A 27,671-nucleotide genomic window follows, 5' to 3' on the forward strand; every position below is an offset into this window, starting at 1 on the left:
CTCTAAAAATAAAAGGTAAAATAAAGGAAGAACTGTTGGAATACAAATATATATTTAATAAACAAACGATATCTTACATAATATATCATTTTAAAAAGCGTATTAATACCCACGCAGCCAGACATTCCCCTGCTACCGTATTTTGAATGAGAAATAAATGTACACCAGGCATAGAGACGGCACTTGTGCGACGCTCCCTGACTAGAGGCAGTTTCAAGGGGACCCAAACTGGGCGTTTCTCTGCCACTTCTACAAAAACACCACTTCTACAAAAAGTGTTGCTGTTGGGCAAGTTTTCACTTACATTAGCTATTACACAACAACTACAGTAGTACAGACCCACATATACATAAACGTGCAAGTGGATAAGTAGCAAATGTGGTGAAAACTGCGTCATTATAGTACTGCGTAGTATCACAGAAAGAACCGTTAGCTAAAGTTAGTTTGTTTTGCTATCTGTAGCCTAATAGTAAATTACGTAAGGCTAATGTAAATGTCATGGACGCATAGTTGAGCATAGGCTACAAAAATACCCATCGTCAGAAGTGTAAAGGGCATAATATATTTTTTCAAGCAGTAACTTTTACTGTTATAAGTGCTGTGTGGCTAGCCTGCTAGCTAAGTTTTAAGTAACTTTGTTACGGGCTACTTTAAGGGACCATCTGCAAACAGCAGGAGTGGGAGTGTTGTCCGCAGCCATTGCCTTACTGCGCCACTTTAAGTGAAATGGGAAGCCTTGAAACCTCCATGTTTGTATCATGAAATTGCGAGCGGAGTTGAGCACCATATTGAATCAAAGTTGCCATCTCCTTGACAAATATTTTATTAAGTTTCACACTTCAAACTTTAGCGTGTATCCGACATCGGACGTGTAATGGACGTGCTGTAAGATACTTTTTGCGATGTTTCCCGGGGTGTTTCGGCTTCTTTTCCGTACATGTTAAGTTGGTTTAACACACCGAGTCTGCGATCAATCTGTAACTTTAACGTGTGAGGTCAGCACTGTAGATCAGACCTGGATGTGATGGACAATCCGTCCTCAATAATCACCAAGTCAGCCGGGATGAAGAGGGGAGTAAAGCCGCAGGGGAGAAGGGTAAGTCTTTATTTTTGTCCCGGTTGTGTTTTGCACTCATGCCCCCCGAAAAAAGTTGTGCTGCTCCGTGAGTGAAAGTTCACGATCTTCCTTTCAGACCGTACTGAGATCTGATTTACTTCAACAACTTTTGCACTTGTGTGAATAGCAACATTAGTAAAGTGGATTAAAAGTCACAGCACTAAAACTGTCACTGTTTCTCACTTCTGCATATTAGGGCTGCGGCCCTTTGGCCTTTGATGAAAGTAAAGGAAGTGACGTACTAATGCAATTATGCAGCTATAAGACATAAATAAAAACATGAACATGTCCTACAGTCATTATCAGTGATCGAAGAAATACTCAGATGTTTAACTTAAGTAAAAGTAGCAAAAGTATATTGTAATACATGTACCGTTGAAAGTGAAAGTCATGCATTCAAAGTCTGACTTAAGTGAAAGTGCACTTCAGAATCATGTGATATGAATGGATTATGATTACTGATCAATTAATGTGAATCAAATATGTTATCACTTCGTATAAATGGATATATTAAATCCTCAAAAGTGTGTCTGTGTGAAAATCTTATTATTTTATGTGTTATCTCTTCTATCTTGCTGCCATGGCTTTACATTCAGTGTATTTGTATTACAATGTATTACAACTGTGTACCTCTTAATTCAATAACGAAGCTGTAACATTGAGATGTCCTCAATGTAACACTAACTTTATCAGTAGTATTTATTCACTAGCATGCAATGTTAGCACAATGAGATGCCACAGAGTGTAAACACAGGTTACTGAATAATCCACTGACCACTGTCTCGTATCGTTTCCTGCAAACCACAGTAGTATTTCAATAGTCTCTGTTACTGAAGATATGGTGGATAGATAGGCCTACATGATAAGTGGCTGAAGTCATGCAGTGGCCTTCTTGTGAATGTGTGTTTTAATCTTTTACATAACCTCTTCTCCACTCTTTGAAAACATGCTGTCTCTGTTTCCTGCATTAAGAGATCATCGAGAAAACGTTCAGTTTCTCTGAGACTCAATAAGAGGATCATTTTGGTGGACTAAAGTTCTATAGTTTGAATTCTAAGCATTTGAGGGTTATACATTTGCTTACTAAATTGAAATTCTATAGATGTCTAATGGCTGCTCATGTACGGGCATCTTTGATGTGGTATGTAAGTGTTTCTCAACGGCACAACCGAACAAGGTGTTGCTTAATAAACTGAGTCATGTCACTACGACTGATAACATCTGTTATACGCTTAGAAATTCTCTAAACTTTTCAATTTCTAAAACCCTTTATTTAGTATTTTATTCTTAAATGACACAAGCTGACAGGAGGAGTCTCTTGCTGCATTGCAATAAAATAGATAGGCCTGAAAATAGTGTCAAAGAAGGGCTGCTCGATTATGGCAAAAATCATAATCACGATTATTTTGGTCAATAATTGATATCAGGATTATTAAATACCATTATTCATTGACTTTGAAAACATCCATTTATTGAACTTTAAAACAAAAATAATTTGAACAGTATCTTTTTCAAATCAAAAATATTTTTATTTAGTTTCGACAATCAATCAATGAACAGTATCTTTTTAGCTGTTGATTACCCTGAACGTATAATTTAACTGAAAAACCAATACAAAATAAATGATAAATGTACATTTAAATAAATAATATCAAAATAATAAATACCAATACAGTGTTTCCCCTACCATTGTCTTGTCCTTTTTTTTAAAAATACATATTTATAGCACCAAATTGCAACTAATCTATCTACTGTCACTTTTCACATTGAACATGTCCCAACAACAAATATATTGCAACCTAACAAGCTTTTGCATGCTGTTTCTGTTTTCTTTCATTTGAACTTGAACGTTTTATAACCATGACATCACTAACTAATCTAAAAGTTTCATTAGTTTGTTTTATTGGAGAGTTTTGTTATCCCCTGAAAGTGTAGCAGCTGTTTAAAAGGCCATTCAGTTCACATAATGAAACTTCTCTTCAAGATTAAAGCACATTTATACATGTTTTTCTCAGCTGTCAAAGAGGCAGACATTATTAGGAGTGGGAGCGTCGATTACACAAAATGATTAAGGCTTTTAAAATGAACCCCGGATTGATAAAAGTATTGCACACTGATGTCACGCTGTGATAAATCAGCATATGAATTATTCAATGTTTATAAGTTACGGGACAGGAGAGAACATGTTGAGGTAGGCATTTCTGTTTCAGGAATTAGGTTTTGGTTCTAGGTAGAGTTGCATCTTGTGGTATTTTATATTTTGACACATTGCTAGTTTACTCCAAGGCAAGCCTATACATGCTTTTCTCTGCATTATTGAAGTCTTAAAGTGAAAATAAAATAAAGCCCTGAGCAGATTTAACAGAGACTTAGACCCCATTTACACGCAAACGCATACGAAACAAACCGAATACGATATCAAAAAAGTCTTCCGTTCACACGAGACCGCTCGAAAGCGCTGGAGACGCTATAGTACATATGCCGGGCCTGTAAGTGGCGCTGTACTTTCGCCAGAATATACATCAAAAGCAGCGATGAAGACCCCCGAGCATGGTTGCCATGATTGCCCTTCTGTTTATGCCCCGCGGTGGATTTAGCAACATGTAGTTCATGTAATTCTCCATGTCCACTTGTTGCTGATGGTTGTGGTAGAGGAGCTGTAGATTTTTGCACTAACATCTGTAGCATGGTCAGACAGTAGCTACTGCTACAGCAGTGAGCAGCAGAGGTGGGGAGAGGCGGGGCTATGGCTTCATCGTTATCAGAAAATTATCATATAGGGCGTACACACGGAGCCGTTTGGCCCTCCAGAGCATTCCGGTTGCAGATCTATCCACCTTGGGACCCGTTATCGCTTGCGGGGTCCGTTTCCGCGTTTCCGTTACGGCCGTCGTGTGAACTAACGGGCTACACGAAAGAGAAAAGTAGCGGATACAACCGTTTGCGTTCTCGTGTAAACAGCACCTTAACACAGCATTAGACATCAGAGGATACAAAACCTACAAAATGACATTTCTCTTAAATAACATTATTCAAGTTGTTGAATTAGTAAGAATACAGCAGTGTAAAGCAATGTGATGCTCCAAAACAGCTACTAATACTTAAGATGGGAACATCTTAAACGTATTTCAACTTAGATTTAGAAATGGTAGAGCTAAAGTTATTTAGTTGTTTTGATAATTTTTCAAGCTAAGGTTGTCAACATATTATATTTAATTACAATATTATCCAAAACGTGAAGATTTACTGCTGCATGATAGCAAATTACAAAATCAACTTAAAGACAATAATGATAGTGGTAATAGTTATGGCGCTCGACAGTGCATTTAATCTGCATTTGAAATATGTTTTAAGAACAAGACAATGACCATTGTTTTGTCTCCACATTTGTACAGATTGTATTGGACTGTACGTCCAAAACACATTTTTTGATGACTCAGATTTAGGAAGACGGGATATTTTGTTAGCTGAAGTCGGCAGTATGTCAGCTGTACTCCATAAATTCCTTTTCTTCCTTCCCTTTTATAAATAAAAAACGCTTACACTGTGTTTCAGGGTTAGGGTAGGTCATTTTATATGGTGAAAGGCGTGTGAAAAAGTATTGAAGCCAAGGGAGACTGGAGGAAGTGAATGAGGGCAAGGGAGTGAACGCTGGAAAGGATATGGACTCAAAGGAGGGAGTGAGGTCACTAGGGAGTGAAAAAGGCAACAAGGAATGCAAAAATGAATTTAGGACATAAGGGAGTGATTAATGTCATAAGGCACTGAATAAGATCCTTTATTTATTTCACAGCTAAGATGTGTCAAATGACCAATTTCTTCTTCCTAGCTGAACGCTGATTTGCCATGACAGTGACTGGGAAGAAGCTACATGGATTTGTGTGTCATAAGCCCGTTGTAGCTACACTAAAACATGAAGGCAGCAGCAGCTTCCTCCTCTGATACCCGTCTGTTTCCTCTTCCTGTTTTGGCCTGAGCGCGGCAGAGGCCAGCGGAGGGTCAGACAGGATTTTAATCCACAAATGGAGCAGGAGGGAATGGCAGGGTTTGAATAAAAGAGCGGAGAGAGAGAGACGCACAACGGAGGTTTGTGTGTTGGTAACACAGACACGTACGGAGAGAGGGAGTGTGGGGGATAAAGAGACAGAAAGTGTTAATAGGAGATTTATGGGACAGGGCAATAAAGCATTGGACATTTGGCTTGACACACTTTTGTGGACGCTGACATCATCTCAATGACTGACCTACATTTAAAAGGGAATGGTTGAAGAACCACTTGGTAAATTGTTCAACTGAAGAAAATAAAGTCTAAAATCCATGATCATACGTTTACATTGTAACAGCAGGGACAATGCACATACAATTAAAAGTACACTAATATACTAAATAAAGAGTTAGGCTTGACAAAACACAATTGTAAAAGAAGATTGGACAAGCAGCATTTTGCGTTCTTTTTTTTACCTTGAATGTCTTAACACTCATTTTTGGTCTCCACCCACTTTTATTGCACTATTGTCAATAAACCGACTTTACAATACCCGTAAAAAAACAAAACAGTTTCCAGGAAGTTTTAAAGCACAGCCAAGTACTGTAAGGAGTCTTATTGTTATTATACCTGTTGAGCTGCACAGGTGCACACTTCTTGCTCTGCCATAGCTCAGCGATCAACAGATAAGCCTGCGAGACTAAACTCAATCACCTGATGCCAACATTTGCTGACAGGAATCAGCTGGAGCTTTTATCATGTAGTTAAAACAAACAACCGGTGGCAGAACAATTCAAGTCACCTCCGATATGCACCCCATAGCTATAACTTCATGGGGTTAGGATGTGTTGTTTGCTTACTGTGCCGTGAAGAAGGGAAGAATAAGCCATTTTTTCATTTGCTGTTAATGGTTAACGTCAGTTGGTATTTAAAATAGACAGACAGAATGCAGCTCGGTGACCGCCTCTTCCTCTCTGCAGGCTCTTCCCCGGCTCCTTCCTCCAAGAAGCCCCGGAGCCGCGGCCTCTTCTCCAGCCTCTTCTGCTGCCTGTGTCGAGACCAGCCCGACCCCCCGCCGGTCAACAACAACGCCCCCCTGCTGGTGGAGGAGAACGGAACCGTCTCCAAGGTGTGTTTACCCCTCGTCTCTCTCGTGGCGTGTTTCTCCTGTTTTGACAGCAGTGGAAAGATCAAATCTGTGTTCAGAGACAAGCCAGATTATAACTGCATTTACATATTTTGTTCTACTTCTGTGATCCCTCAAATACTTGTATATACCTATTGCTGTGTGCTGGTTTGAATACATATAATGTAGTGTTTTTTTTAGAACCAGGTAAAGCCACTTCTGCATCCAGTGAAGTCAAAAGACTCGGGAAAGATCTGTGTGGTGATAGATCTGGACGAGACGTTAGTTCACAGCTCTTTTAAGGTAAAGCAAAATGGGTTGTTTCTATATACCTTAGGTTTCTATATGCAAATCAAACGGGGGAATTCAGAAATCTACAGATGCAAACAGATAAAATAAGTAAGATTAACTCCTACGTGTTTATTTGAGATGTTTCTTTCTGCAAGTCTGATAAAATGATTGTTATGGGAGCAAATTTGTCTGAAAATGGAGCAGCGCTTAAAGAAAACAATGGCTGCAGTGTCTCGCCCTCATTTCTTACATCATGCATGGACTTAAATAAATAATTTGTGCTTTTTTTTTTATAACAAAGGAGCTGTAAAACACATAGTTGTCCCCTGTGATCCCATTACAGCACAAGATAGTTATGTTAAATAGCAAAACAAGTCTGCATCAGGCCCACATCTCCACATCTGGTTGTTGTTGTTGGCTCTGCCGGTGACATTTTAGTCATCGATGACAAATGCCAAACCGAAATGAGCTGTTTCTCCAACCCAAATAAACACAGACGCTCCTAAATACACACACACATACACATGCACACACACACACACACACACACACACACACACACACACACACACACACACACACACACACACACACACACACACACACACACACACACACACACACACACACACACACACACACACACACACACTCACACACACTCACACTCATACTGTTTGTCTCTACCTGCTTCTGTCCTGCAATAACACCACAGTGATATTTAATACGGTAAGAGAAACAATGTAGTGTTTTGTAAAACAAGCCTGCAGCCATTCCTGGAAGTAAACAGACTTTCTTGTGACTTTATATTGCTGTTCAGCCATGTTAAAGAAGCGGAATAAAAATACTTTATTCATCCAAGGGGGATTTGATTTCTAAGAAAGATGCTCCACTTTAAAATGTCCAATAAAAGACAAAATAGAATACAAATATTTCAATGTTTTTTTTGCCCTTCCAACAGCCTGTGAACAATGCAGATTTCATCATTCCTGTGGAAATAGATGGAACAGTACACCAGGTAATGTTTGCGTCACACACAATGTCCTTACTGTGTTGTCATCAGTGCCTCACTGCCCTTGCGGTTGTTTTAAAGTGCTGAGTGTAGAAGCTGCTGCCGGTGTTTAAGGGATTTGAAGATGGAGATGCTTGACACTCTGTGGGTCTGGGCCTGATTCAAGTAATCCAGGATAGGTTTGTTCAGACAAGCAAAGCCTATTCCGGATGACTTGGTTCAGGAACGCTACCCTTCAGCCTCCGACGCCACGGAAAGGAGAAAAAAAAGGAAGAACTTCAAGGAAACAAGTCTTTACTTTAGGAGCCAAATGCTCTCAGTGATCTATACGAATATCTTCATATTAAGTTTCCAATGATGTACATCCACGACTACACCCATGTGGCACAGGAAGCAAAGATTATTTTATACAGCGCCATGGTTCCTCAGACAGTGAAGGTTTGTAGAAACATGTTTTATTTTGTAAAAGCAGCAGCCGGTTTGATACATTCCTGTGTTTTCCAGGTGTACGTGCTGAAGCGGCCGCATGTCGACGAGTTCCTGAAGAGAATGGGGGAGCTGTTTGAGTGCGTCCTGTTCACTGCCAGTTTAGCCAAGGTGAGAAATACTGCCCTGCTGCCAACTGCTGCTCAGTGTCAATAAGTACAAACCCAAATACTTGTACACTACATAAAATTGTAGTTTAATTCAAACTAAATCGCTGAGGGAAATTGAATAATTGCAGAAGCCAGTGTTGGATACGGGGAATTTGACTATTCACATTTTAAATAATTTAAAATTAGAGGTAGGAAGTAAGAAAAAGTGTCTTTGGGAAAAGGTTTTACAGGGTGGGCAAAATGTGTGACTTAAATTTGGTAGCACAATAATGACTTGAAAGTTGGCACAGCTGCTCACGTCCTTTTATTATTGTATTAACTTACAGTCAATTTACACTTATTCTTACAACTGACGTTATCAACCTTTAGCAGCAAAGGCTACACTTGTCTGTGTTGTTTTTTTATTTCTGAAAGCTTGCGTTGGTTTAGGAACTGATCTAATGTATGTGTTTTTTTTTGTTTCAGTACGCAGACCCCGTCTCCGACCTGCTGGACAAGAGGGGCGCTTTCCGCTCCCGCCTGTTCCGGGAGTCGTGTGTCTTCTACCGAGGAAACTACGTCAAGGACCTGAGTCGCCTGGGCCGGGACCTAAACAAAGTCATCATCGTGGACAACTCCCCCGCCTCCTACATCTTCCACCCCGATAACGCAGTGAGTATAACACACCGCACCTGAATGAGTCATGATCTACAAAATAACGTTGATGCTGATGACTTGCGTTTTCATCCAGGTGCCTGTGGCCTCGTGGTTCGACGACATGTCCGACACGGAGCTCCTGGACCTCCTGCCTTTCTTCGAGAGGCTGAGCAAAGTGGATAACGTCTACACGGTGCTCAAGCAACAAGGGACCGCGAGCTAACGGTGTTCTCATCTCAGCTCTGAACAGAACGGCGTACAGATAAAAAAAATCACCCACACCGGAGAGGCTCCAGCTCTCACTGCCAACCAGACTGCTTCACAGCTGACCGAGCCTTCACCTCCCCAGAATCACAACAACACTTCTGGGAGTCTTCAGCGGCTTCGATGGCGTCATCACTGCCACCTCCTGGTCAAACAGAAAACTCCTCTGAAAATCAGCTTGTAACTTTTCTCCTAGGAAAGCATGGATGAATGTTTTAGGATATTTCTGCAGTGTCACTGAACTTGCTAAATCTTTAGCCATGAATCCTTTGGACACAGACTGGGTACTGGACTTCTCTCCTCGATGCACAACATGCAGGATTTTGGTAAGCAGGAATCAAGTGAAAAGGGTAGATTTACGTACAAATAAGCCTTGTCGGTCTTGTCATTGAAAGAGAAGATAGTGTACACGTACTATAGATGTCTGTTTTTGAACAAAATTCACTTCACACCCTAATTATTTTCATGCATGTGATCCCTCTTTGTCATTTTAGAGTGATGTGATCAAGTATTTTTGAATAATCATGACAGTGTTATGGATGAATCTGACAAAAAAAAAATGATCAGGAGTTTTAATTCACTAATATCAAAAGGATTGGACAGCACTTTACAAGTACAGTCCCCCCTCAGTGCTATTGAACTGTGGGAATTTAGGTCAGAGAAAATCAATATACTCGTCTAATCCCTTTTTAAAATAGTTTTATAAGTGGGAATTGAGCCCTATTAAACAAGCAGTAAGACACTAATAAGAAATCCAACCATCTGCACATGACAGTGCTAGGGCAGCTGATTTCGAAAAGGTGGTTTAAAGCCTGGTGGACAGCCAAAATGAGAAACAATTGACCCCAGAGACAAAAGGACCAGGTTTATTTTTCTCTGATGGGTTCTGGTCCTCGTTTTAAAGCCACTGACGAAACTTGAATTTCTCGCAGCATATACAGGCTGTTTTAGCGGCGGTATGATGCAGGAAAGGTCACAGTTTGGCTTGTCTCAAGCTACAAAGTGCATTTTATTTTTCCCTAAGCGGTACACATTGGCTGGAAACTATTTCAGGACTTTATAATAGAAATGTGTCGAGATTCAAAGGAAAAATCCACACTGTGACACTTTTAATAAACAGCTATTGGTGATTTATTTTGCACCTCTTTTCTGTTATTTGGATGGATTCTGTTGGATTGACATGCCGTAAAGGTGAGGTAGTTCTAGTGCAGTGACAATTGAGTTGAATAGAGAAAAGACAGAAGAGGTAGACAGTCAAAGTACTGATTCTGCTTATTATTCACTCAAAACGGTTATCAAAAAATAATGATTTGACGGTGGAATTGACTTTGAAAACTCATTGACCATATTGGGTCGTACACATTTAAATCTGTATATTTTTATAAGCTCTATAAGGTGATGTTGGTCCAGCAGTTTGTCAGAGCAGTGTTATTTCCCCCCCTCATATGCGTTGACAATACCATGTGTTGACACCGATGAATGAAGCCGTAGATTTGACGAAGAGCCTCCATAGCAGGGGCAAGGATGACAATTAAATCCGCCATTTAAGAGCTATAACATTATTTTTCTATGTTTAACAAATATTGTCAATCACAAGTCTTTCCTAAATAATAACTGATTCATTTTTCTCACCGTGGAGTGGTCCTCTTATACAATATTTTGCAATTCGTTTTCCAAAAGGGGAAACATTTTTCTTGCTGTTTTATGCAAGACCTGATTGGTTACCTCGTATATTAATAGGTAATAAATGCATCAGAAACGCCAGCAAATTACTAAAATGATAGCATCATACTGTTGTAGGCACATAACAGGGTTGTCATTTTTGGTGTGTGTTTTATGTAAACCATCATCACATGTCTCAATTAGGTTCATTGCTTTTGTTTTTTTCATTACCTTGGCAAACAGGATTATGAATAGGAAGTCATTTTGATTACATATAAACCCAGTGATGTGTCACTACAGGGGCCCATTCACTGATAGGCCTACTGTACTTCTCACACATTCAGTAGATATGTATATTTTGTTTTGCACAGTAATACAGCAAACAAATGTTCATTAATATATGGAATATTCATGTTACTGTACTCATGATTGAATAGATGTAACCTTTCATTTTTCTTGACCTGTTGTTTTATCATACCAAATTATATATGGACTGTATGTAATAATGCCATTTCCTCCCCATAAATGCTAAATGAAAGATGGTCCAAGTGTGATCATTTCTTTTTTCTAAAACAAATAGATTGAAAAAGTATCATTTGTGAAAATGTGGGTGTATAATATATATTTTGTTTAACATAACACATCATAAACAAATATTTAACATTCATTTCTGAATTCGCTATGTTTAATTGACAACTTTTCCCCTGTTAATCACAACATGATTAGAAGTAATTTAATTAAAGAGGGTGCTGATAAAAGGTAAGCATATATCATTAATATATAACTAAATATTAGTATTCCATCAAAAATAATATGTTTTCCGGTCACTTAGGGGCACCATAACAGGCTGTAAACAAACATTGTCAGTGTATCAAGATTAATTAGCTACCTGTCGGCTAACTTGTTAGCAAACGTTTGCCCAGTTACACAACACAACTGGCTGACGCAGAGCAACATTAGCATTCATTTGGAGTCATGTTGATGGGGAATTGATGAACGTAAGTTGAATGATTACTCTCATTTTATTTATATAAACACGTCAGAGAAATATATCTTATTTCTCTAATAAATTATTTTCACAAATTAGCTAGCCATCCAATAGGTAATTTGAGAAGCATTAGCTAACTGTAGCTCAAGCTAACTAGCTAGCCGCTAAAAGTCTGCCTTCGGTGCGTGTGAGGTAATGTTTACACGTTGTATTTGTATTTTCAACCTCTATTTATTTCCAATTATTAATGGTGAATGTTGTATTAAATGTACCAGAAGCTATGCTTGTAATGCAATACAAATACAGCGTATTTAGCATTGATATTAGAAAACTGTCAGTGCATTTTAATGGAATATTCTGTTAGAAACCATATATGACATGTATTTGAACCATGTTATTAACCACTGTTACTTGCTGTTTTATTTTGAGGAGTTTGATCAGAGTACAATAATGTAAAGTCAATTAAAAATCAGGCAATTAAATAGCATCTACATGGTAAAAAAGGAATAACTTGACAACATGCACGGTCTGTCTAACTTGACTGAATACCATCAATTTGAGTTACATTCAGAACAGGGAAATGCAAACTGTTAATCATGACAAATGGATGTTTAACAGTTTAAGGTGGCATGAAAGTTTCCCATTTTGCAGTCACTTTCTTTCTCTCACTTTCTTTCTCTCAGAGTCACTTTCTTTTTTCTCTCTTCCTCTACTTTTCCTTTACAGTGAGTGTGGCACTGCTCTTGGCCTTGCCCAAGGTAAACTTGACCACCCCACTCATGTCCACACTGGTGTTTTTCAAGGTGAGTTTGTGGACCGTCCCGTGGCTTTCCAGGCGGACAGAGGGGCCCGTCTGAAGAGTCTCTCCATTTAAAGTCCACAGAGGAGCCTTGTTTATGTCTACAGAAACCTCACACTGGAAAGATGCGGCCTCAGGCTCGGTTACCTCATCATCCTCCAGCTCTTTCACCATTACAAGGGCTTGGGCTGCACAGAGGAGACAAGTGTTATCATGGTAAGAAATACTAATTCATAATTATTTTTTAACCTATAACAACTCATATTTCATAACTTACCTTCCACCATCAGTTTGGCTTTGGATGTGTGCTCCCCGACCTCGATGGTGTAGGTGCCCTCATCCTCCACAGACACCTCCTGGATCACCAGTTTGTGTGAGCAGTCTTCAGACAGGATCTCAATTCGATCAGAGGAAACCAGCTCCTCACTGCCCTTGTACCAGGTTGCGCTGGAGCGTGGCGTGGAAACGGTGCATTCAAGGATCACGCGGTGTTTCTCCAGGGCCGTTCGATCTCGCAGGGGTTTTACAATAGAAACAGGGAGTTCTGAAGTGAAAGGACATGTTTTGAGACTTTTTAATTGGACACTTATTAAGATGACAACATCCTAGAACAATTCAACTTTAAAGTAACATATTAATCTCATATGAACTTACCTTCTACTTCGAGGTAAGCTGTAGATTCAAGATCCTTGGCTACAAAGCGGACTTCCCCAGCATCCTCAGCTTTGACGTTACACATCAGAAGGAAGTGTTTGGACCCTGAAGGTGAACAAAATACATAGATTATTTTTGCTTTCTGCTTTTTCACAGACCTTGCAATTTACCATTTGCCCACCAGAGGTCAGCCTACACCCTATAATCACTAGTCCAGTAACACCTTTCTATTCATCCCTATTTTAGTTTTGATCCGTTATTTATTATACCATATTCTTGTTATCTCACTTGTCTAACTCTACCTACTACATTTAGATATTAAGCACAATACATTAGGTACTATTTAAGTTATTTCTCAATCTTATTGAAATTAGTCAGTCCTATCTATAATAAAACCATCCTTTGTTACCTTCAGTGCGGATCTTGATGGTGCTTGTGGGCCGGATCTTGTGGCCTTCTTTGAACCACTCCCCAGTGACCTCCTCCAGAGAAACCTCACACATGAAGACAGCATTCTGGTCCTCCTGAATGTAAAGGTCCTCCAGATTGTGCACTATCTCCAACTTATGCTCTGCGAGGTGAGTAAAGAGATATAAGAATCAACATAATCTTTTTCATCCTGTAGAGGGAGATATTTTATAAGCTAAAAACACATTTGCAGTGTCTACACACACAACCCTTAGAATAACCCTGAGAAGATAAATATCAAGACGTTTGTGTTACGTTGCCTTTTTGCTTGAAATAGTTTTTAATATTTAATGTCATGTGTTTTGTTGCAGCTCCTGTTACTAACCATTAACCTCCAGTGAACAGGAAGTGTTGATTTCCCCCGTGTCACATGTGTATGTTCCAGAGTCAGCCCGGGTGCACTGCATGATCTGACAGAACCGCTTCCGGCCCATGGAGTAGATCCGACAGTTTTTCCCCGCCTTCAGCTCCTTCCCGTCCTGATTCACAGAAGCAAAGAAACCCAGGTATTCCTCCTTCATCTAAAATGAACTCAGTCTGAACTAAAAATCTGTTTTTAAATTGATATTTCCTACAGAATTGAAACATATCACTTTTTGTTTATTTGTTTTCATTGATATCAAGCAGGAATTATTATACAAAATGTTTTTAGAAACACATTTCTTTAAATGATTTTGTCTTAGATGAACACATATACATCAATAGCTCCGTGAGTCTCCATCACATCTTCCATTTCTCTGCAATAAGCCAAACCATAGTCTACAAAAAATGAGCATTTATTGACTTGTTTTACCTTAAGCCATTTGACTTCGATGTTTTGTCTGGAGAATTCACACTCCAGAGTGACTGGCAATTCCTCCTCCACACTGACATCAGTTAGCAATTTCAGGAAAGACACCGGAGTCTCTGTTTATTTAACAAAATCAATCAATGAGCCAATGAAATAACACTTCGAAAACTTATAAATTGACCCCTCATATTTTTGGGTTATTTAAACATTTAGATAAAGTTAGTTTCAAGGCCAGAATTTACCTTTGATGGTTAGCCTAGCGCTGGTGCGCGCCCCTTCAGCTGTGAAGACAATAGTGCCCGTGTCCTCCAGGGTGAGGTTGGACAGGGTGAGGCTATGGACCAGGCCATTGGTGCTTACCCTCCACTGGTTGTTCGCTTTCACCCTGATGCCATCCTTCTGCCAGATTCCCTCCACATCTGTGTGGGATAGCTCCACCTCAAAGGAAGCAGTCTCTCGTTCTAAGGTTTCTTGGTCAGTCAGGCCTTTACGGATGGTGATGTTACGTGCTGGATTGGAAGACGTAAGGACGAGTTATTTAGCGAGAGGAGTGAAAACATTATGTAGTGGAACCAGTTGAGTTTATAGCATCACAACTCCATGGTCCATTATCACAGTGTCATTCAGGACACCCTTTAATAACAGCATGGCTGTGTTTCAAAAACCTTTTCACACATACAGGTCGAGCCCTGCTATTCTTAGTATCTGTTTGCACTGTGACATACTGTGAAAAGCACCTCCTATATGTACTGTTATCTTGTTGCCTAGATCTCATCTGTTTCCTTTTCCAAACATTAGAAAGGATTCTATCTGTTAGTTCTGAAACAACTAGAAGATTGATCTGTTTGTCATCCTCATCGTGCCCCGGATCACTTACGTTCTACATTGAGCTTGACCTGCGTCCGGTCATGCAGAGTCTCGCAGCGGTAGGTTCCCCTGTCTGACAGGTTCAGGTTTTGGATGCTGAGACTGCGTTTACAGCCGTTCTGGGCCAGCGTGTGTCGGGGACCAGGCTGGATGACCACTCCTTGCCTCATCCACTGAACCTCTCCCGTCTCCAGGCTGATCTCTGTCTCCAACGTGGCGTCTCCTAACTCTTCCGCCATGACAGCTTCCATTTTCTTTATAAACATGACCTGAGCCTCTGAACATTATGAGGAGACACAGAAATACAGGTTACATTGAACTGCTGCTTTGTGTTAATACTCTCTTTTCCTCTCATGAAATAGTTACCCTGAACTTTGAGGCTGGCTTTGCTCATTTGTCCCTCCGCCTCTGCTGTAATCTTAGAACAGTCCAAAATCTGGCACTTCTTGATGAACAAGGTGTGGCACAGGCCGTTCTGGTTTGCCTGGAAACGATCACCCAGCGTGATTGGCTCATTGTCTAAGAGCCAGACCAGTTGGATATCCTCAGGGGACACCACACACTTGAACGTAGCATCTTCTCCTTCTAGCACAGTGGTGTTGTGGAGCTCTGTGAGGAACTCCACTACTCTTGGCACTGAAGAAACATACAAAAAGTGAATGACCATGCTTGCTCACTTAAGAAAAGACAGAAATTCTGATCACAGAAAAAACTTACTCTCAACTTTCAGCATTGCCACGCTCCGGTCATCTTTGGACTCACAGGCATACTCTCCGGCATCCTCTTTGATTAAACGGTGGATGGTCAGGCTTCTCTCAACTCCATCCGCCCGAATAGTGAACCTTCTGCCTGGAACCACCTCTTCTCCATTCCTCAGCCACTGGACATCTGCTTTTGGCTTGCACACGTCACAGCGAAGGGTCACCATACCGTCTGCATGGGCCACAGTGTCTCGTAGTGGCATCACAAACTTTATCCTCATTTCTTTAATACAGAAAAAACCAAGTTATCATGTTGTTCCAGACTTTAGTGCTTAACAATTTTATCGAATGACAACTTGAAATTAAAATGTTGACCTTTCACCAGCAGGCCGAAGCGGATCTGGTCTGTGTTGACGTCACATGTGTACTCGCCAGCATCAGAGCGTCTCAAAGGATTGATTGTAAGGGTGCGCTTATGGCCCTCCACGAGAGCTTGGGTACGTTCACCTTCAACAGGCGTCCAGTCTTTCATCCAACGTACCATGGCGTTTTCCTTGGAAACGTAGCTTTCCAAAGTCACGCTCTCTGCTTCGTAACCTGTCACTACAATGTCATCCTCCTTGTTCACAAACGTAACTGGAGGTTCTTTAATAGAATAGGAAACAGAGTCATTTATAAGAAAACCATACAATCCTATTGATAATCATATCTCTGGAGACATCACTGAGTGTTTACCTTGAATCTTGACAACGCTGATCATCTTATCGTCCCCAGCATCGCACACGTATTTCCCAGAGTCTGAGGGTTGAACATTTGAGATGATAATTTTCCTCAGAGTGCCATAGCTCTCAATGTAGGTCCGGGAGTCACTGGTTAGCAACTTCTCATTACAGAACCACTGGACGGGGGCGTTGGCACGGGACACTTCACAAGCCAGGATCAGTTCATCGCCTGCCACCATCTCCTGGTTGTCAGGGTCATTTGAGTTGCCAATTATTGTCACTGGAGGCTCTAAGGAGAAGAGAAGAAGACAGATGATAAATGGAAGGAGTTATTTCTAAACCAAATCATAAACAAATTCACTTAACTAACTCTACCTTCTACTATAACATGGTAGCTGATATTGTCAACTCCGACATCCAGGAAGTACTCTCCTGAGTCTCCAAGTTCAGCGGCGAGGATGACCAATGAGCGGAAAGCCCCTTCTTCCTCTTGGCAGAACCTTTCATCGTCCTCAACACGACAGTTGTCCTTGTACCATTTGCCGACAGCATTGGCTCTGGAGAGCTCACACTCCAGCACAATGTCATCAGAAATCAGAGATTTCAGATTTGTCTTAATCTCTGACTTTCTTAGGATCTTCACTGGTGGCTCTGATAATGCAAAATTACATATTTAGAGTCAACATGACATTTTGGTGTGCTCTAAAATTGCATTTTGGGACAGAAATCATCTCCAAAACATGGCCTCTTACCTGAAACTTTGACCTCAAAATCTATTTTATCATCAGCAGCGTCACAGGTATATTTCCCAGAATCCTCTGGGGTGGCAGAGTGGATCGTCAGACGATGGATGAGCCCTTCCTCAGTGATTGCAATGTTACTGCTCTCCTCTACTTCTCTGCCATTTAGCCACCACTTCACTTCGGCACCAGGCCGGGACACTACGATCTCCAGGACGATTGGTTTGCCAGCAAAACTCTCCAGTTTCTCCAGCGTGTTTTCTGGACGAGTAAGAGTTACTGGGGGCTCTAAATGAAAAGTCGGATTCAAATAATTGAATAGGAAAGAGTCATACGTGATATTATTCCCTTCAAAATATGTAGATGTTTTGAAAAGTCACACTTATTTCTTTCATTCTTACCATCAATAGCGACCAGGAAGGCCACAGAGTCATCTTCTGTGTCACAAATGTACTCCCCTGCGTCATCCACAGATGTAAAGGGTATAACAAGCCGGCGATGGGCCCCATCCACCTCCAGCATCAGGTTAGGACTCTCCTCTACCTCCATGCTGTCTTTGTACCAGCGGACCGGGGCATCCGCCTGAGAGATCTCACAGCTGAGCTCCATCCTCTCGGATGCCGAATGTGTCAGTTCCACCTCTGGTTCACTTGGGGAAATGATTCTTACCAGGGGCTCTGATGCATGAAGAGGATAGTTAAATGTAATTGCACAGACTTGTATTAGATGTATAGTATATCAGAAAAAGGCACAAAGACAAATCTCTGTCTTACCCTTGACATTAAGTTGGAAAAAGACAGAGTCTCCATCTGTTTCACAAACATACTCTCCGCCATCGTCCACTGAGCCGTTGAGGATGGTCAGCCTCCTGTAAGGACCTTCAGATATCAGCTTTACATTGTCACTTTCATCCTTCTCCTGGCCATCCTTATACCAGCGCACCCTCCCACTGGAGCGAGACAACTCGCACTGCAGGTTGACCTCCTCTGAGATGTAGCTCTCCATCACAATATCATCCTTAGGCTCCACAATCATCACTGGAGGCTCTGTTTGAAGTTTGAGGAAACCAAGGGAGGTAAGATTTATAATGCAGCTTATGTTAATATCCATAAAGAGAGATGATTTGGACTGTATTGCAAATAGATATCTTTTGAAACACTCTTCGGAACAGCAGGCAGAGATGTCCCTGTACCTCTAACATTGACGGTAAAGTCCATGCTATTGTTTCCTGTCTGGCAGGTGTAGCTGCCAGCGTCTGAAGTTTCTGCAGAGCGGATGATCAGCCTCCTCATGGTTCCCTCTGCCTGCAGAGTGATGTTTTCAGTGGACTGGATCTCACAGCCATCCTTATACCTGGGACACACATTATCACACACAGACTACTGTAAAACACATGGTGACCAAATAATACTTTATTATAAAATACAAAACGTTATATCAAGTCCAGTGATCAATGTTACTATATGGGAACAACAACACACGACATAAGTGATTCCTCATTTTCTTACCACACGACTTCGGCATCATCTTGGGAGACATTGCAGAGCAGCACTACGGGGTCCAGCTCCATGCTGCTCTTATGAAGCTCCTCTTCTGGGATCGGACTGAACTCCACAGAAGGACCTGAACAAACACAGGGAGAAAGGAATATGGATTTTTGTTTATTTACATGATGCAGATAAGTAACTTAGAAAAATATAAAATAGGAACTGAAATGTATCAACTATTAAAAAAAAAACGTTTTACCTGCAACGTCCACATTGAATGTAATGACATCTCCGGAAGTTTCACATGTATAAACTCCAGAGCGGGACGCATCAGCTGATTGAATCACAATCCTCCTCATGTTCCCATCTGATTGGATGTTAAGGCCATCTGTCACTTGGAGCTCCTGGCCATCTTTAAACCAGCATACTTTTGCGAAAGGGTGGGAGACTTCACAGTAGAGTACAATGGCGTCACCAGTTTCCACCCTCTTATTGCTGTCCACATTTGACTGTGGACTGAATTTGATCACAGCAGCTATAAAGACAAAAAGAACAAATTAAAGAAACTCCAAGAAATACATAAATCCCAGACGTTTAAAGAAGCTTTTAATTTCACAGAAATACCAGATGTTACACCTACGTATAACTTTGAGCACAGCTGAATCCCGGACTCCATTGGCTATGAACGTGACCTCTGCCGAGTCTTCTGCGGTGCGAGTTTCACAGATTACCAATGAGTGCCGTGTTTGGGACTGTTGTAATGAAAACCGTCCGCCATGCTGCAGTTGAGCGCTGTTCAAAAACCAAGTTCCAACCATTGGTGCAGACAGTTCGATGGAGAACGTAGCTTCTTCTCCTTCCAGAACCTCACAACCTTTGAGCCTGCTGCAGATCTTTGGCCCAGGAACTGAGGAAAAAACGTAATGACAAGCAAACAAATTATTCATCACTTTACAAGGAAGACTATTCTTACAAAGAATAACACATGTATAACTGTATTTTACAGTAGATTCCTCACTTATATGGACAACTTTGGGAAACTCCACATGGCCGCTTCGCCCGTACTTGTTGATGCAACAGAGTCGGAACCGGTAGTCGCCCTCGCACGGAACGCTGTCGCTGGTGATATCCGCTGAAGTGGCGCTCTCTGAGGTGAAACACTTATGCCACTCTTGGGAGCCCACTTCCTGTCTCTCCACGACAAAAATGGATCGGGTGGAGGTCTGGCTGTTGGGAGCAGTAACCCAGGTGAGAAGAGCGCCGTTGAGTCCATCCACATTCATTTTGGCTTCCACAGGGCAGATAGGAGGAAGATGTCTTGTTGCTAAAAGAGAGAAAATACAAATAATATAATGAGTCTGTTTTAAGACGCAAATCTTAAAATATTTCAATTCATTTCCCAAATGTACCTTTGACTTTGAGACGTGATGAAGTCTTGGATCTTCCTGAGACAAAAGTAACTACCCCTGTGTCTTGATAGGCCACGTTGACAAAGACCAGAATGTGCGTTGTGCCAAACGACTTCAGGATGGTCTGCTGAGTCTCGTGAAGCATCAAGCCGTCTTTGAACCAGAGGATCTCCATATCATCATGCTCCACCTCCACGCAGAACACAGCGTTCTCCCCCTCCAGGACCTCCAGCTTCCGGGGAAGTTTACGAACAATAGAACCTGTAAAGTAGATACATTAAAATCCTGGCTGCTTGAAAATGTTCTAACTCATCCTGTCTTATTTCCCTTTATCATTAACCTTTGATCCACAAATCTTGAATACTGCATACCGTCATTCAATAAAACAAACCTTTAACTGATAGCTCTGCGATGCTCTTCCCTCCATCCGGCATCTCACAGAGGTAAACTCCATCGTCGTCCATCCCAACATCCTGGATGGTCAGTCTTCGTGTGGTTCCTTTCTGCTCCATCCCGTATTTATTGCTGGGCATCAGCTGCTGGTCCTCCAGGTACCAGGCAGAGGGGAGCGACTCATCAGGTACCTCACACTCTAGCACGGCAACATCCCTCTCCTGTACCTCCACGTCTCTTAATGGACGCCTGAACCGCACAGCCGGGCCTAAAGACCAAAGGGAATGGCTGAGTTAAGATGTTTTAAAGAACAAAAATGAGTGGATGAGTTCTAGATTTTTGATGATTTTAGTAATAGTAACAACATTACATATTTTCAGTAACATGTAATAAGGTGTATGGGGATTATGAGAACAAAAGCTGTTTCCGAGAACCATTTTTCCATTGTAGTAAAACCTCTTTCCAATCACTTGACTGTCGAATGCCTTTGCTGAACACGTTTCTAAGCCGCGTTCAGTTGCTGTAATGGCACTCTACATTATCTACACATTAAAGACTGGCATGTTGACCCGACGACTTAACTGACACTTGTGATAGAGGCAGCTGGCACGACGCAGGATTGTGTGTATGAAAAGGCATGTGACCCCAATAATTATCTGCCCATTATCAAGGGATGAGAACAAAATAATTAGCCACTTTAAAAAGTGATTCCATGCATTTCAACAATGCTCACAAAGCTTACAAGTGCCGCTTGTGGTTGGATGCATTAGTAGCCACAATGATTCATGCATTTGGGCCATTAGCTGTTACTAAAATATTTACTAACAATGGCATAGAATCTCTGGAAAATGTGTGTTATATAGGCTCTCTGCTGTTATTTGGCAATAATGAAGATTATCTATCAGTCTTTTGGAATTTTGAACAGCTCTATACTATTTTATATTTTATCTACTAGTTAGAATTGCTGGAAAAGCACTGCGCTATCTCCTACCTTTGACTGACAGGTGAACAGCGCTGAGGGTGTTTCCAAGCGCGTTTGAAGCTGCACACACATACAGTCCTGTATCTTGCACTTTGCAGTACAGAACCTTCAGCGTGTAGTAACCCTCTCTGTCCTCAAATATCAGATGGCGCCTCCCGGGTAGTAGTGGAATCCCATCTTTCTTCCAAATGATCTCCGGCTTTGGCTTCCCTGTCACAAAGCAGCGGAACTTGGCGTGTTTACCCTCTGCCACGGCAAACTTCTTGGCTTTAGACGCCCTGACAGGTGGCTCCTCTATGACCCTCGACAGACTGAGCCTCCCGCTTCTTTGCTTCGGCGACCACTGGCTGTTAGTTTGACCGTTCGAGGACATTTTACTCTCCTCTCGCTCCGGTACGAGCTCAACAAGAAGGACGGCACCGACCAAGGCCTCGCCATTGCAGTTGACGGCCCTGCAGGTGTAGACTCCTTTGTCCGGCATGCGCGTCCTGTAGATCTTGAGCTGGAACCAGTTGCCATCTTGATTGCTGATATTATAGTGTGCACTCTCAAATATATCATTCAGCTTCTTCCCGTCTTTCTCCCACGTCACCTCAGGCAGTGGCGTGCCCCAGATTTTGCAGGAGAAGGCAGCATCTTCTCCGCGGTCCACGCGCAAAGAGAGGGGCTTGATGAGGAATCGTGGTTTATCGTCAGACGTTAAATCAACCTCCTCTTGTTGTTTCCTGTGTTCACCATTATCCACCGTGCCGTATCCATTCTGATGTCCTCCAAATTCTTCATTTTCTTTCATTGGTGGCTGCATACCATTGACCTGCTGGGCCTCTACCTCCACTTTTAGAGAGGCTGCTGCACATGTTTCACCTACGCTATTTATGGCCTTGCAAATATACTGGCCAGCATCCTGCAGAGTTACTCCAGTAATGGTTAGTGAGTAAGCTTTCCCCTCCTCAGAAAGCTTGTAGCGTCCCTCAGACAAGATTTGGATGTTTTTACGCTCCCAGATCACATCAGGACGAGGGTCACCACCAATTTGGCACCTCAGGGTTGCGTCTGTGCCACACTGTGCCAGCACAGGGCGTGGGTAGCCCAGAACTCGAGGAGCACCTCCGAAAATATCCATGATAAGGTCACCCTACTTCTGGTTTGAATGAAGACGTTTCCTTTGCTGTGGGATCACCTCAATAAGAGCCTCTTATCTTTTGTGGAGGAGCTGTAAAATAGAGAAAATGTTTATTAAATCAAGCACAAACCTGTATTGGCAATTTAAATGACTACATTTTTTTCTTGTGCTGACTGTAGCACAACCTGAACCTGACCTTAACCAGATGATTGTGAGATATCTTTGATATATCCAAATCTTGAGTGTGTTGATAAAGGACTATTTTATTAACTTAAATCCGATTAAGATACAGTAGAGCAAGAGAGTGTTTTTGTTAGCAAGGCTTACCTGGGGTTTAGTCAAGGTGTTTATCACGTGCTTGTTGGTTTAATAAAGGCTTTTTTGGCAAACATAAACCACTTACATCTCTCAGCTGGTGCTGTAACTCATTGAAGTGTGTATTTATAAAGTGGTCTGTCCAAAAAAAGCAGCAGTGGCCATGTGTCACATAGCCTACAAACTGTGCAGTGTGCAGCCACTAACTAAGACAAAACTGACCCATTAGTGTAGTATGAATCAAGCATGACTGTATCCTTTCTGATGGAATCTATTTGTGACTTTGCTTTCTTGTCATTTAGCTTCATTCCCTACACTATTCCTGTATTACCTCTATTGCATTCTAACAGCCTATGATTTGATCATGTAGCAGTCAATAACATCAGTCTCTCTTGTGAGTCCCATTTGTGTCCCTTATGTTGTCATCATCTATATTTTGGCTGCTGTAAAGTATGACTCAACACACAACTGATGCACATCCTCTGAACAACACAGATCATGCACTCATGTGCTAATGTCTTGGCTAAAAAGAGAGCTCTTGGTAGTACTACAGATATTCTGACAAGTCTGAATGATCAATACAGATATGAAACAGGCCTAAATACTCATTGTGTCGGAAGTGATTATACTTAACTAGTCCTAATGTCAAGAAGCAGTATAGAGACCTTTCAAAACCTTTATTTATCCAGGTAAAATCCCATTGAGATCAATGATCTCTTTTTCAAGGGAGACCTGCAGATATACAGTGATAGTACAGCTTGTAAAAGTTACTAGAAAACTCACAGGATAAACGTACCTCTATAAGGGTTGCCGTCCTTAAAGCATTCTGTCTCTGATGTGAGGTCTATCTGAAAATGTTGTTCTCGAGACGTTCACGCTGGCATCTGTTCATTCATGTGTCCTTTTTTTAAACGATTCTTAGTTGGTAGAAATGGTAGCTTTCCTTCTGTTGCTCTGACGTGAAGCTCTGTGAGTCTCCTCCGCTCTTGTTCCTTGTGTCTCTGGTTTGTTGTTTGTGGATCAGGCTCACATTTAGCACACCTCCTGGTCACTGAGAGTCATAGCAAGCGAGGACAAATAACTCTTCCATTCACACTCGATGTCTAGGAGTCAGACAGTGACCGCAGTCTTTCAGCCGAGTGCTCGGTTGGTGCGTCAGCTCTGTCATTGTCCAACCGCTAAAGAGTGAGAGAGAGAGTTGGAATTGGGGGTGGGCATTAAATGCTTTCGCAGCTGCTGCCACTGCAGGCCAACACCTAAAAATACCGGCAGCTTCGATGACAGTGGGCCAGATAAAGTCAGGCTGTCCACTCACAGAGCGGGCTCACTAAAGATAGAGGGGAGGCCGAGCTCTGCCATGGATCACTCAGCTCAACAGATATCCCCAGATAAGCGTAGGAGGAGAAGGACACCCCAACTGCTGGAGCTCCTTCAGTCATGACTCATGCTGACCTAAAAGACACCATTAGAGATGCATCAGTGTAAGAAAAGTTTGATATAAAGTAGTGATCTAAAGAATTAACATCAGTGTTTCCCCTACCATTGTCTTGGAGGGGCGCTGCACCCCGCCAACGGAGCCCCGCGTCCCTCTGAAATTGAAGGTGTTAAAAAAAAAAAAAAAAGATTATAATTTTTTTTTCTTTTATACATTTTTTTTCATATATATATAGTACCAAATTGCAACTAATCTATATCTACTGTCACTTTTCACATTGAACATGACCTCTTTTATTAAATGAACTAAACGCTTTCATTTTAAGTTGTGAGTTTAGTGTTTTTGACCCTAAGAAACACCGATGCATTAATCAATAACAATAATCCACAGCTCCTCTCCGTGCTCCAGAGGATTTAAAGAAGATATATTCCACCAGTTATTAATTAAGATGTCCCTAAATATGGTGTGTAATCTGACCATTCGACCTAATGGTTCAGTGTCTTAACAAAGTACAAATCAACATTGGATGAGTTACATATATATTGTAGCTATAACAATATTCTACTTTAATGAGACCTGTTTTGATTTGCTCAATTGCTGTGAAACCTTAAGATATCTGGATGCCTGTAGTGCATTCAAGTTAATTGGACAAGGCTAGGAATTAGATGATATGACACATGACGAATATCAGTCACCTCTCTAAATTGTGTCAAACAATATATGAGACTTCGGTGGATAGGATAGATGGATAGGGATAGGAAGCCCAAAAATAAAGAAATAGACGTGATGTTGGATTTGTCTTTCCTCCCGCAAGTACCTGTTCTTTCCTAGTTAACAAAAGGCTTCACCATGACAGTTTAGTATCCGGTGCAGACACTTGTCGCCTGCATTCTCAGACGATAACTCTCTAGGCTTGCTCTCAAGTGGAGTGTTTTGGATCGCTAAAGCCGCTGATACACACTTTAAAGTGTCGTCAGTGATATATGTGACTTTCAGTGACGGTCACATACCTTTGTGGCAGTTGCTGGCTTTAACGTTCTTGGCATACCTTCTCACACACAGATGTTTGAGTAGTTTTTGGCACCACTAAGGCATCACTCTTTTTGTAATTTTAAGGACATGGCTACTTGGACAGCAGCTGGGTGATAAAGAAAGTTAAAGAAGTTAAAGAAAGCGATGTTTCACTTCAATAGACACATTCATTTCTAAAAGCATAAGTGCATTTCAATAGACCACAGAGACCAACGGGCATATGATTTTCAGAAGGTGAAATTCTTGCCCTGGCCAGTAAACAATTTGCTAAATGAATAGGAGAGTCATTTGGAGGACTCACACCACACCAGTGACTCTATTTAGGGCTGTCACTACCTCTGACATTCTCCTCCACACAGTCATCCCTGCAGCTGTTGAATACAATGTTCTCCTGGAATCAAAAGCACCGGGTAGCTCTTTGTCCTGAGATTGGGTTTCCATATCAAAAGCTAAAGAGGATTGAGACCTCTTAACAGTATGTCAATCAACCCAGTTCGTAGAAGAGGATTCTTTCATGCCAATCATCACGTTTTATCAGAAGGTATGTAGAATTCCCACACTGATACTGACACAGGTGTAACTGTCTCGCGCAAAATAGTCCACTAGATGGAGCTAGAGATGTATTTTAAGAGGACAATCATTTGAACTGAGATGAGATAAGATCAAGCAACACTCCGTAGAATTGAAAGGAAATGGATTAAGGAAGTATACTCTTTGAGGCACACAACTCTGTCCTCCCCTAATTTATGATGGCAAGTCAAATATCATCACCAGTACAGCATCAAATTGAATTCCATGATAGAGAAGTGCTCACATTGAATGATAAACTGTGTGACCAATTCCAGACAAAGTAATAAACGGAATTTAGTTGGAAATGATCTGAAATATAGACGACAAAAGTGAGATGGTATTCTTTCAATAATGTTGTCTCAGTGTAAAACTGAAAAGCTTAACTCCATGCTAGTGGGGAGAAGAGAACAATGTGCAGAAAAGTGTGGCTTTTTAATTGGAAGTCTGTGAATGCATTTGGTACGAGGATGAAGATGTTAAGGACCCTAGAGAGTAGAAGAAGCGTGTTGAAGCACACGTACATACTTTAGTGCAGACCCCCCTCCCTCTGTTAAACGTGAATGAATGTATACTGGGTATACACTGAGGTGGTAAATGATAGAGATGTGCAGAGTGGGAAAAGAGACATCAAACATTTGTGTCAGGTTGACCTCTGACATTATAAGCTCCTCCTTCCTCTCCCTGCAACCTGCGAGCATGCTGGGAGAAACAACAAGGGATTCTGGGAAAGACAGGAGGAGGGCTTTTCTTAAATATAAACAACATCTGTGTGTATGTGTGCGAGGCATCCATGTATTAGAGCTCAAATTATTATTAGATTTGTTTTTTCTCCTGAGAATCATTTTAGCTCAGATTCACAATTGACATATCGGGTTATGATGCAGGCTGTATACCTTTTTTTAAATGATTGATTGGAAATACAGTTTCCTTATTCAGCCATTCTGTGGGAAACTAACATGTTCTATACCATGGGATATTATAGCAGTTGCAACAACAACACACAATCTGTCAATGAAAGTTTAACACATTAAACTGAAGACTAAACAATCCCGTCTTTTTAACTATTACCAACACTTTTGTTATTGAGCCAGGCACAATGAGTTACATGTATACAGTCTATATTTGTCCTCCCCCCCTCCCTCCCGGTCCTAGCAGGTAAAGTAAATAAATACATAAATACATATATGGAACGTAAACATTTTATAGATAAGGAAATAAAGAATAATAACAATAATACATGTACCCATATACTCACATATGTATACCCACATACACATATATATATATATATATGTACATACCTACACCCATACCCACACATACACATATATATATACACACATATATATATATATGTACATACCTACACCCATACCCACACATACACATACACATATATATATACACACATATATATATATATGTACATACCTACACCCATACCCACACATACACATACACATATATATATACACATACATATATATATACATTGTTTGTTTGTTTG

General features: G+C 41.1%; 2 protein-coding genes across 2 annotated transcripts; one reads left to right on the top strand and one right to left on the bottom strand.

Annotated features, from left to right (window-relative positions):
* Positions 1–252: 252 nt before the first annotated feature.
* On the top strand, positions 253–11,231 carry LOC117539355 (carboxy-terminal domain RNA polymerase II polypeptide A small phosphatase 1-like). The gene is given in 8 exon segments (XM_034205509.1): positions 253–1,046; positions 1,049–1,096; positions 6,083–6,231; positions 6,430–6,531; positions 7,481–7,537; positions 8,036–8,128; positions 8,593–8,778; positions 8,858–11,231. Coding segments are annotated over 8 exon segments (786 nt in total). The 5' UTR covers positions 253–1,024; the 3' UTR covers positions 8,987–11,231.
* Positions 11,232–11,888: 657 nt separating this feature from the next.
* obsl1a (obscurin like cytoskeletal adaptor 1a) lies at positions 11,889–24,291 on the bottom strand. The gene is made up of 25 exons (XM_034205506.1): positions 23,924–24,291; positions 21,699–22,902; positions 20,706–20,975; positions 20,315–20,575; positions 19,924–20,229; positions 19,546–19,812; positions 19,165–19,440; positions 18,927–19,041; positions 18,611–18,771; positions 18,192–18,464; positions 17,820–18,095; positions 17,431–17,706; positions 17,054–17,329; positions 16,692–16,967; positions 16,332–16,601; positions 15,973–16,239; positions 15,622–15,891; positions 15,266–15,532; positions 14,631–14,897; positions 14,392–14,504; positions 13,924–14,077; positions 13,540–13,701; positions 13,131–13,235; positions 12,754–13,020; positions 11,889–12,664 (listed from the first exon to the last, which is right to left on the bottom strand). Exons 2-25 carry the CDS (start codon positions 22,810–22,812, stop codon positions 12,387–12,389), a joined length of 6,567 nt encoding a protein of 2,188 aa, XP_034061397.1. The 5' UTR covers positions 22,813–22,902; positions 23,924–24,291; the 3' UTR covers positions 11,889–12,386.
* Positions 24,292–27,671: the final 3,380 nt, after the last annotated feature.

The sequence above is a fragment of the Gymnodraco acuticeps genome, unplaced genomic scaffold, assembly GCF_902827175.1.
Source record: "Gymnodraco acuticeps unplaced genomic scaffold, fGymAcu1.1, whole genome shotgun sequence".
Lineage (NCBI taxonomy): Eukaryota > Metazoa > Chordata > Actinopteri > Perciformes > Bathydraconidae > Gymnodraco > Gymnodraco acuticeps.